The following is a 12482-nucleotide window of genomic DNA, read 5'->3' on the forward strand; positions in this document are numbered from 1 at the left end:
AAACGCTATGCGTCGCCAGGTGTTTCATCGGATTTGAGGTGTTACCTCCTTTGACAGTATCACAGTATCAGCTTAAAGCACTTGTTGCTGCTGAGTTTGCATCTTTTGCTGTGAAGTACAGCCAGACTTTTGACCGCTTCGCCTAGGGCATTTTTAATCTGTAGCTCTGCTCTAAAAGAACGCACGTACGTACCTGGACCTGCCTACTGTCCTCGGAAACGTAAAATGATTGGCTAGAATCTAAAGTGTATCACAGCTCAGGAAAAAAAAGCACTGAAATAAAGCACCGAAATAAAGCACCGAAATGTGTGCTGCTTTTCGGTCTGGTTACTACCGTTTATGTCAGAACCGGTGCCATCATGGCACCGGATACCGGTACCCATCCCTAGTTACTCCTCAGCACTGTTTGTCATTCTGTTCATCCCTAGTTGGTGTCTGTACCAGTGGCTAGGTGCTGTCCCTTTATAAGAGCCAAGAGTTTTACTTTCCCCTTCCTCCATGTAAAGAATGTGCCCATGGCACATCTAGGGTTTCCTCTACAGAAACCTGCATTGCGTTTAAAATATGTGGTGGTAAGCCAGAGGCCTAACAAGGTGCACATCTGATGTTGTTATATCCCAGCTCCCTGGCACATAGCAAACACTTCACCTTGTACAAAAGTAAAGCCCCTTAACATAAATTGTATTGCACCATCAGTATTATGAAAATACATCTTCTGTAGAAATTTACATACCTTGTTGGGAGGAATAAAATCAAAATGTTCCCACACAGGGGAGGACATCCTCCTCTTCTTAGCTGGCTCCATTCTCTCCTGACTTTCTCTTCTCACTCTCATAAACTCTCTTTTTCTGTGTTGAACCGTGGGACTATTCATTCAGGGGTTGTGTTTTGTGCTACGGATAGTAATGTGAATCTGCCCAGCCTCCTGAAGCTCTCTTAGCTGCCAGCCTCCTGTAGCTCTCTTAGCTGCGTCTCCTGTGTCCCCGCTAGCACAGTCATTAACTCCACCACAAGCTCCATTTTCACCTCTACCATTGCTTCAGTCATCAGTTCGGTCTGCCACTCAGTCGCCCTTAGCTCCATCATCCACACTACCAGCTGCTTCTCTTCCACCACAACCATCACTACACTCAGCCATTCAGGCTGCTACTCAGTCAGTCATTCAACCTATAGCCCTGCCATTAATGCACTCTGTGGCTGAGCCATTAGCCGCCCGGCCCGCAACCAATTCGGCCACTCCTCCACCCGTTACACCTCCACCACCATCGTCACTGCTGCCCGCAGCACAGCCTATAGCCCTGCTACTCATAACTCCGTCTTCAGTGTCTCCACTCCCTGTAGCTCAGTCTCCCATGTCCCTGTCACCACAACCGTCACTACAGTCCCCAGTTCAGTCTCCTGCAGCTCAGCAGCCACCAGTTCAGTTCCCTGTAGCACTTCAGTCTCCTTCAGTACAGTCTGTCGCCCAGTCGCCGCTCAATTTCCAGCTCAGTCATCTACTCAACCACCAGCTCCACTTTCTCCCCAATCGTCATTAATACCTCTAGTTCGGTTTCCTGTGCAGTCACCCCTAGTTCATTTTCCTGTGCAGTCATCAACTCCACCACCTACTCCATTTTCACCACTCTCACTACAGCCATCAGCCATCACTACAGCCATCAGTATAGCTTGCCATTGCCAGTGTGTGAATGTGTGTGTGAATGGGTGAATTACTGAATGTAGTGTAAAGCGCTTTGGGGTCCTTAGGGACCCCAAAGTCCCCTGTGCCAGTTCAGACTTCAGTTCAGTCCCCTGTGCCAGTTCAGACTTCAGTTCAGTCCCTTGTAGCAATTCAGTTCCCTGGTCAGCCACACACTCACCCACCTAGTCAGCCTAATGTTCAGTCAGGGGTCCCCACACCCTCTAGCCCTGCATCTGCTCCTGCTGGAGGCTCGAGTGAGCAGATTAAGCACTCTGCAGCTCCCGCGCCGCCATCTACCTCGTCCGCTTGGGGTTCCGGTGAGCCCGGTCAGCTCTTCCTCGTCTCCGCTGGGGGTTCTGGTGAGCCCGGCCAGCACTTCCTCGTCTCCGCTGGGGGTTCAGGAGAACCCCTCCAGCCGCTCCTCGTCTCTGCTGGGGGTTCAGGGGAACCTCTCCAGCCGCTCCTCGTCTCCGCTGGGGGTTCAGGTCAGCCTGGCCAGAACCTCCTCGTCTCCGCTGGAGGGTCCAAGATGCTACGGCCTGGTCCAGCTTAATCCTCGTCTGGTCCAGCCTCATCCGAGTCTTCATCCTCGTCTGGTCCAGCCTCATCCGAGTCTTCATCCACGTCTGGTCCAGCCTCATCCGAGGCTGCAGACGAAGATGAAGATCTTCGTCTGCAGCGTCAGCTTCAGCTTCCTCTGGTCCCGCAGCTGCTAAGCTGCCGTGTGGTCCCGCAGCTGCTAAGCTGCCGTGTGGTCTGGTCCTGCGGTTGACTCGCCACTTCCTCGTCCACACCTTGCATGGCCAGCTCTTCCCCAAGATCTCCTTCGTCTGAGTCGCCGCCGCCGTTGCTGTCCGCACGGTCAGCCGCCTGAACTGTTTCCACGCCGCCGCCGTAGCCGTCCGCACGGTCGGCCCCCTGAACTGAACTGTGTTTGGGCTGTTTTCTTGGGCTCCGGTGTTTACTGTGCACTGCTTTTGTTTTCTGTTCCGAATGTGGAACAGAAAACTTACCTTGGGATATCCCTGTGTCTCACTGTGAGTTTAGTTTGTGAGTTTCCAGTTTAGTTTGCTTTTGTATGACTTTCTCCTGCTGTCCGGCTGTGTGCAGGCAGGAAAGGCAGGCAGGCAGGCAGGCAGGCAGGCAGGCAGGCAGGCAGGCAAGGGCAGGGCAGGGCAGGGCAGGGCAGGGCAGGGCAGGGCAGGGCAGGGCAGGCAGGAATATTTTCAGGCCACACAGCATGAATGAGGGTAGATCACGACACGGACACAGAGAAACACAGGGCTTAAATACACAGAGGGAGCAATCAGGCAGGGAATGGGTAACAGGAGGGAAACACAGCTGGGGCAAATCAGGCCTAACGAGACAAGGGGAAGCGAAACCAGATACATTAACATCAGACATGGACCTTCAAAATAAAACAGGAAACATAACACAGACTGAACTAAAGACACAGACTCACACGCAGGCACTGCAACAGAGGGAACAGAGACGTGGGACCAGGACAGACACAGACATTGACTGGATACGGGGATATCGCAGACAGGGGAGACAGCAACTAACGATGCACAGAGACATAAACCATAAAAGAGAACTCTAACAAAGAAACCCAAGATTAGAAATGATAAATAATATAATAAACTCAAAAACCCTGGGTCAACGACCCAGGCATCCTAACTCCTGCCAGCAAATAAAGCTGAGTTCTTTGTGTTTAAACCTCGTGCCTGAGTGCCTGCATTTTGGGTCCAACTCCTGCCTACCGTACAGCGATTCATGACAGAATGACCGAGAACCTACACACACATATAAAAACAAAAGTTAAATTAGTAAACCTACTCTGAAATTAACTGAAGATAAAAATGTTAAACTAAATAAAAACAAATGGAAAATACAAAACGAATTTAACTGCAGACAGTCTGTCCTCAGCAACCTTACAGTCACTTTTAGATTACTTTTACCACGCAGACACACATAGACAATTAATAAAATAATTAGTAATTCCAACTGTAGAAGAAATAAATTACTGCAGGAGAACTTTATGCACGATTTGTGATACCAACCCATGGTTGCAAATCTCTCTGCAGGACTCTCCCCTGAAGGCGGTGCAGATGCTGTGGGTAAATCTGATCATGGACACGTTTGCTTCTCTGGCCCTTGCTACCGAGCCCCCCACTGAGGCCCTGTTGCTACGAAAGCCTTATGGCCGGAACAACCCGCTCATTTCACTGACCATGATGAAGAACATCCTGGGCCATGGAGTGTACCAGCTGGTCATCATCTTTACCCTGCTGTTCATAGGTACAGAAATACACTTAAAAATAAACACACATACAGGCTATATACTCAGATTGAGTACTGGTTGATACACAGGCTCAGGATACTTAAGGGTATAACTTAAGGATATCCTTCCCTTTATGCTAACCTTAACCTCTTAAGCCCCAAGCCTAACTGATCTCCTGCCTTTTGCCCCCGTATCAGGGGGGCATTGGGGCTTAAGAGGTTAATCAATTCAATTACATTTTATTTCTATATTCCCAATATACGACAGTAGTCACCTAAAAACACTTTGTATTGTAGGCTAATATGTACGACAATATTAGAAAGAAATAGCAACATCCCCTGTTAGGAAACATTTGATGGGAAGGAAAAACTGCCTTTTAACGGGAAGAAACCTCTTGAAGAACCAGGGTCAGGGTAGGGCGATCATTTACCATGGCCAGTTAAGAGTGAGGGGAAAGGGAAGAGAACAGAGAGACACAAAGGACACCTATCATGTCACCTAACAATAACTTTTTATCAAAAAGGCAAGTTTCTCATCAGAAAATTAGAGAGTGTATTTCTTCCACATCCAAACTGGATTCCACAGGAGCCTCAACTAAAGGCTCTGTCTTCCTTTGTACTTTTAAAAATTCTAGGAACTACAAGTAAGCGTGCATTCTTGGTGCTTTGATTGGATAATAATGTACTATGAGTTCTTTAAAGTATGACTTGTTAAAAAAAAATTTATGAGGAAAAGGATTTTAAATTCAATTCTGGATTTTAAAAGGAGCCACTGCATAAGCTAATACATGGTTGTTCTTTCTAGGCCCATTGCCATTCAGTTTTTTAAAGAAGTAAATTCAGGCATTTAGGGCTTTAAGACATACCTGTAGTTTTACTAGCTGATTTGTATCATCTGGTTTCATGGAGAAAGAATGAAAATTTATAATTTTTTCTAATAATATTGTCTAAGTGAAACAATATTAGTCCCAGCACAGAACCCTGTGGAACTCCATAACTTTTATGTGTGAAGAAAATTCCCATTTACATGCTCAGTTTGGAATCTATCAAATAAATATGAACAATTTCTTTAATGCCAACAGTGTGTTATATCATTGAGGTAAAATATTGTGTTGCACTGAGGACTAGCGAGTTCAGAAGTAGGGTTTGGCAATATGGAAGAAAACCTTAGAAAATTTTTAGAATAATATAACACACTCAACTGCACCTTTCTTTGTGACTTTATGTACTTAAAATTGTTTTTTGGCAGCATGGTAACATCCCGAATTAATTGGCCATGCTAGCCCTAACCTAAACCTGTCTATAATCTTACTACTAAGACCAAGTCTGAATGTTCTTTTATTTCTTCCTTTTTTCTGTGCTCTCCAGGCGAACGAATGTTCAACATTGACAGTGGTCGTAATGCTCCGCTTCACTCCCCGCCCTCTGAGCACTACACCATTATCTTCAACACCTTTGTCCTCATGCAGCTTTTCAACGAGATCAATGCTCGCAAAATCCATGGAGAGAGAAATGTTTTTGATGGCATTTTTTCTAACCCAATCTTCTGCTCCATTGTTTTGGGAACTTTTGCTGTGCAGGTCAGGTTAATCCTTTAACACCTTTTAGTATTTCATAGAGGAAATTTTGAGCCGCTGATGTTTTGTCCTTCTTATGGTACAGCATACTGTGTTATTCAAGTGCCAAAAACTAATTCCTCCAATGACCACTTGTGGCTGTTTCAAGAGTGAATCAAACCTCACAGACTCCAGTGTTAAAATGTCACACTTAAGTCCATGAAATTAAAGTGTTTACAGCATGCTACAAAAATAGCTTGGGTTGGATTTATGGCTAAGGTTCTCACCTTTATAATAACCGTATGAGGGATGAATTCTTATTAAAAATGACCATTTGCATTTGGTTCAGTTAAGTTCTATTCTAAGATGCAAGACTAGCAATGGAAGCTCATAGTCTACAAAACACATGTTTTTTTTACTGGAACTTCATTACATAAATGGCATGTCACTGACATGTGATTTATTTTAACATTTCCATATCCAGAACTCTAAATTATTTTTTGTATCATAATTATTTATAGTGAGACATAAATGAATGTCTCTTCTCAACAGTTTGGTAAAGGATTACAACATAGTTTAGTTTGGGGTAAAAAGTAATGTTCCCAAAAGAAGTGAGACTGTAACTGGGTTTTATATTTTAGTCATTTATTTTGCTGTTTTGGTCACTTTTATAGATTCAGTCCATATTTGGATCAATTGACTCATGCTGAACACATTAGCAATGCAATGAGAAAGGAACTCTGTGTACACAGAAATACAGACAAGAAAACAAAGAGAGACTGAGAGGAGGGAAGAAAGAAGAAGAATATTTTCAGAACTCTACGGTGCTTGTTGTTACCCTGGGTAGAGAAAAACAAGAGAGGGGGGGCTTGAGGGGAGGAGCAGGGATTTGGGGTATAATAGTGATGAAAAAACAGATTTGTATTAAAATAAAATCAGAGAGATCTGAAGAGTGGAAGCAGCTTGAGAGAGGTGAAAGAGGAAGAAATAAGTAAGAAAGCTACAAAATGATATTATATGTGATATGATGGATCGTATTCACAGTGTGATTTCTGACTCTCTGGGTTGGTCCAAAGATGGCAGTGTCACTGATAAGCCTTGTTCCACGTGTAAATGATCAAGTGCTGTTGGTACATCCACTGAGGCATGTAGACCTTAGAGGACATAAGAGTGCTGCTTTACTTTGAGCTTAAAGAAGTGGTTTGAGCAAGCCACATATATTGTTTTGGAATAATTACTCTTAAAGTTTAGTTCTATACATTATATACATCTTTTTACACAGTAATGTAAGTTGGGGCAGACTGACTGCTCTGCCTAATATGGCAGAGATTCCCTGTTCTCAGCTTACAATCAAGTCTGAGTTACCAAAGATGAATCTGCCCAGGGGTCACAGATCTCCAGGGGTCCAGAAGTTTCCACAACTCAAGTGGTGGTAAAATCCAGTTTTAAGAGCAGCATTGTATGATTATGTAATGTTGATGTTTTTATCTGTATCACAGATAATCTGGAAAAAGTAGAAGAGGTTGTACTTGTAGAAGAGTTCAGAGTTCATGCAAAGTTTTAACTCGTGTCACTTGATCTAAGTGTGCTTTTAGAAACCAACAAATATTTGCAGGGTGACACAAGAGCAGTACATCTGATGGTTGAAGATAAGTTAAAGTAATATATTTCACATATATGGAGGTCATATGATTTCACTCACTCTTCTCAAAGCCCACTCCATGTTTTCCTGTTTCTATAAAACAAACAAACAAAAAAGCTCCATCTCCCAGTAAAGGGCAACTGCAAGCCTCTTCTCCAGTTGATTGTTTTTGGAATCAGAAGAATCCACACTCAAAGAAATCTGGGAAATACAAAAAATTACTAAAGTGTTCAGTGACTATATACTCCATTAAACTCAAATCTCATTCGTTTAAATCAGCACACTGCAGCAGGAACATATTCTATTTGTCAATGTTGAGTGTTTTCCCTGCAGCAATAAGACTAAAACACTTGCAGTCTTTTGTGTTGTACAAAGTCAGTGACCCTGAAATAAAGGACATTTTATCAGAGCTGGCCTGATACAGGCTTTTGGGTGCAGATGGCCTTATACATTTTAGGCCAGTATATTTGATAGGTTTGTAGCTTGAACCTATCCGCTGGAACGTTAAGGACAATATAATTACACAAGACAATTACGCAAGACACGAGTAGGCAAAGTTCTTCATGTTTCTCGTGCACGGGAGAGACCGGACAAACGCCGTTCCTTCGCTTGACCCCAGTTGCTCTCGTCCGTTCTCCCGTACCACTGTTCTTTTATTGAGGTTACATGAATATGCATAGGTTCATTAACATATGACGTCTACATAGGTATACATGTGAACAAAGAATACTGTGTGTGTGTGTGTGTGTGTGTGTGTGTGTGTGTGTGTGAGGTCAAGATGTGACCCTGTGAAGACTCCCCAAAGGCTGGTGCCAGGACGTCTGAACAAAAGGCTCTTATACTCAAACAGATATACGTGTGTTTGCTATACCATAAATCAATAAGGAGAAGATAAACTCTCCTAGGGAGTGTGATCCATGCCAGGACACTCTGAGTAGAGGAATGTATGCACCCCCCTCTACACAGAGTTAATAGGATGAGACATCCTTTCTATCTACAAATGATTATACACCTCTAAGCATATATGGTTAAATATTTCTAAGCATAAATGACAATCAACAATACAAATCTAACAATATTAATGAGTTGATATTATTTATTATCAAACCTATTTGCTGATATTTGCCTATTTACTACAGCAGAGACAAATGATGAAAAAACCATAATGGATTGAAATCTTGCAGCGACAAGACCCACAAGGTCCTCCTGCTCAAGAAGGCACATGTATATAAAAAATGGTAAATGGCCTGTATTTGTATAGTGCTTTACTTAGTCCCTGTGAACCCCAAAGCGCTTTACACTATATTCAGTCATCCACCCATTCACACACTGGTGATGGCAAGCTACATTGTAGCCACAGCTGCCCTGGGGCGCAGAGGCAGGGCTGCCGGACACTGGCGCCACCAGTAGTCTTGCCCAAGGACACCATGACCGAGACTGTCGGAGCCGGGGCTCGAACTGGCAACCTTCTGATTACAAGACGAACTGCCATCTCTTGAGCCACAGTCGCCTGTGTTAAATTTGCCAGTAACCATCTAAATGATTCAGAGAAGGTTTGGAATAAAGTGCTGTGGTCAAATGAAGCAATATAAATGCTTTTATGATCCAAAGAGCATCATCCCCACCCTCAAGCACAGAGGTAGAACCATTATGCTCTGGGGCTGTATTTGTGCTAAGCGTACAGGACAAATTACCTGAGCCAGAATACTGAAAATGGGCAATGGATGGGTTCTCCAGCATGACAGTAACCTAAAACACACCACTAAGCCAACAAAGGAGTGGCTAAAGAAGAACCACATAAAGGTCTATCTAGAAGTCAGACCTCAGTCCTGTAGAAAAGCTGTGGAGGGAGCTGAAGCTTTAAGCTGTCAAGTGGCAGCCAAGACAACTAAGGAATTTGGAGCGTTTCCCAGAATCATTCTTAAGATCTGTGCAAACCTGGTGATCAGCTACAAGATATGCATTACTGCTGTGCTTGCCAACTATGGTTTCTCTAACAAGGTTTACCTTTAACCTCTGGGGGGTCCTAGAAAAATGCATACACTATCGGGCTTAGAGCCACAAATCGACCACGCCCTAAAAAGCGCTGTAAAAAATTTATATATTAATATTTTTTTCCACTTTAAATTAGCCAATCTTTTAGACCTACTTCTCCTTGAAATATTCATGTCAAGTTTTAATTACATTTCGCGGATTTTAACCCTTTTAATCGCAGTTTAATTACATGAGCACACCGTTTTTTTTAGCCCCCCAAAACAAAACGAAATATTTAAAAAAAAAAAACATTTGAAGTAATATTTGATTGTTATTATAATTAGGCCTTTAGATGGACTAAAGATTGGCACCAACCTTCATTTCGATCGCCTTTTTTTTTTTTTTTCAGGACCAGAAAATGGTCTCCAGGCAGCAAATGCTCCTCCTCTAGGCTGAAATCAGTGCATCCTCCCGGGTTAACTCCCGACGATGACCGGGGCATGTTGCGTCGGACCCCTTTTTCCAACACACACGTCCGGTACCACGTCACAACAAATACGTCATTTCCTGTTGATTAAAAAAAAAAAGCACCCTCAAACGGTCCTAGGGGCCGAAAATGGTCCCGCCCGATCAGCGGGCGAAGCCGCTGCTGCACGCCGGAAATGAGGCTTCGTTTCCCGCAGGTCTGTTTAAGCAGCCCGCTGTTTTCCAGCCCGGGGTCAAATGTGGAGCAAGGGCGCCACCCGGTGGACAAATAAAAAAATTACAACTCTAAGGCCAGTACTGCAAACGGAAACGGAAACATAACCGATCACGATCGATTTGACCGTAATTTTTTTGCCGTGAAAAATAGCGTTTATAATGGGTTTCAATGGGGCACAAATCGACCACTAGGACCGATAGTGTAAGTTTGTCTGTAGCTTAGCCACTGAAGCTAATTTCCGGAAGTCATACTGAAATTTTAACAGTAAATGTGACCGAACTTTTTTTTGCAGACTTTCGCTATATTCCATTCAACACAGTGCAAATGGCGTGTAAATGAACAATGAAAAATGGCACAAATCGACCCAAGACCACCCAGAGGTTAACAAGACCAAGAAAAACCACTTCTGCAGACGAGTTCAAGTTAGACTGCAGCATACTATCGACAACCTTGAGAAAAGATTATTGTTACGGCCGGTCTAGGGGACCCGACCGCAGCAAGAGGAATGATCCACCCCCAGTTCGACCCCAAGCAGCACATCACACCATCAGTTAAAATAAGGAATGGTTTATTTACAGGAACGAAACAAAAACGGGTTTCATAGGAGTCACTCAGGCTTTGGGGTGGACCCATGCCAAAATAACAAAGAAAAGGAAACTAACTCAGAGGAGCAACTGCTTGCCTAGCCCCAGAGAAAAATAACCAAACAATAATCACTTACCTTCCTGACTAACAAAACATGAGAAAACTGTGCCCAACTTCCTCCTGGATTCACAAAGCAACACAGGGCATGACGCAGCCCCAGCCGATTGGGGTAAAACCGAGGATGGATGGATTGCCGTCTTCAACCGCGCCATCTTCTACTCCGCCTCCAGAGCAGCATCCAATCCGGGCACACCATCTTCGGGATCCACCACTCCTGGAGGCGCACCTGCACACTCACATTTACATGTCAGAACCCCAGCACACGACGGCAGTCATAACAATTATGCATCCATTGTTAAGATGAGCTGAAACTAGAATTCTAGCCATAGAGCTAGCTCTTCTGTATGTATTACTGTAGGGTCTACCTTACAATATAAAGCGACTTTAGGTGACTGTTGTGATTTAGCGCTGTATAAATAGAATAGAATTGAATAGACACACTCTTTTGGTTGGAGAATGAAAAGCGAGATGTACAATCCAAGAACACCTTTCCTACACGGAAACACGGTGGGGGGAATATTATTCAGCGGTTGGAATTGTGAATCTCATCAATGTGGAAGGAACTATGAAGAAAGAAGCATACAGTGGGGCAAAAAAGTATTTAGTCAGCCACCGATTGTGCAAGTTCCCCCACTTAAAATGATGACAGAGATCAGTAATTTGCACCAGAGGTACACTTCAACTGTGAGAGACAGAATGTGAAAAAAAATCCATGAATCCACATGGTAGGATTTGTAAATAATTTATTTGTAAATTAGGGTGGAAAATAAGTATTTGGTCACCTCAAACAAGGAAAATCTCTGGCTCTCACAGACCTGTAACGTCTTCTGTAAGAAGCTTTTCTGTCCCCCACTCGTTACCTGTATGAATGGCACCTGTTTGAACTCATCATCTGTATAAAAGACACCTGTCCACAGCCTCAAACAGTCACACTCCAAACTCCGCCATGGCCAAGACCAAAGAGCTTTCGAAGGACACCAGGAAAAGTATTGTAGACCTGCACCAGACTGGGAAGATTGAATCTACAATAGGCAAGCAGCTTGGTGTGAAAAAATCAACTGTGGGAGCAATCATCAGAAAATGGAAGACATACAAGACCACTGATAATCTCCCTCGATCTGGGGCTCCACGCAAGATCTCATCCCGTGGGGTCAAAATGATCATGAGAACGGTGAGCAAAGATCCCAGAACCACATGGGGGGACTTGATGAATGACCTGCAGAGAGCTGGGACCAAAGTAACAAAGGTCACCATCAGTAACACACTACAACGGCAGGGAATCAAATCCCGCAGTGCCAGACGTGTTCCGCTGCTGAAGCCAGTGCATGTCCAGGCCCGTCTGAAGTTTGCCAGAGAGCACATGGATGATACAGCAGAGGATTGGGAGAATGTCATGTGGTCAGATGAAACCAAAGTAGAACTTTTTGGTATAAACTCAACTCGTCGTGTTTGGAGGAAGAAGAATACTGAGTTGCATCCCAAGAACACCATACCTACTGTGAAGCATGGGGGTGGAAACATCATGCTATGGGGCTGTTTTTCTGCCAAGGGGACAGGACGACTGATCTGTGTTAAGGACAGAATGAATGGGGCCATGTATCGTGAGATTTTGAGCCAAAACCTCCTTCCATCAGTGAGAACTTTGAAGATGAAACGAGGCTGGGTCTTCCAACATGACAATGATCCAAAACACACCGCCCGGGCAACAAAGGAGTGGCTCCGTAAGAAGCATTTGAAAGTCCTGGAGTGGCCTAGCCAGTCTCCAGACCTCAACCCCATAGAAAATCTGTGGCGGGAGTTGAAAGTCCGTGTTGCTCGGCGACAGCCCCAAAACATCACTGCTCTCGAGAAGATCTGCATGGAGGAATGGGCCAAAATACCAGCTACTGTGTGTGCAAACCTGGTAAAGACCTATAGTAAACGTTTGACCTCTGTTATTGC

General features: G+C 44.1%; 1 protein-coding gene across 2 annotated transcripts in view; it reads left to right on the forward strand.

Moving 5' to 3' along the window:
* Positions 1-12482, forward strand: part of atp2b3b (ATPase plasma membrane Ca2+ transporting 3b) — a 110898-nt gene that overhangs the window by 81333 nt on the left and 17083 nt on the right. For both annotated transcript variants that reach the window (XM_080899954.1, XM_080899953.1), the window contains exons 21-22: positions 3766-3979; positions 5330-5541. In XM_080899954.1, the coding sequence (XP_080756080.1) occupies positions 3766-3979; positions 5330-5541 (426 nt within the window). The remainder of the gene's footprint in view (positions 1-3765; positions 3980-5329; positions 5542-12482) is intronic.

The sequence above is a fragment of the Rhamphochromis sp. 'chilingali' genome (assembly GCF_963969265.1).
Source record: "Rhamphochromis sp. 'chilingali' genome assembly, chromosome: 12".
Taxonomy (NCBI): domain Eukaryota; kingdom Metazoa; phylum Chordata; class Actinopteri; order Cichliformes; family Cichlidae; genus Rhamphochromis; species Rhamphochromis sp. 'chilingali'.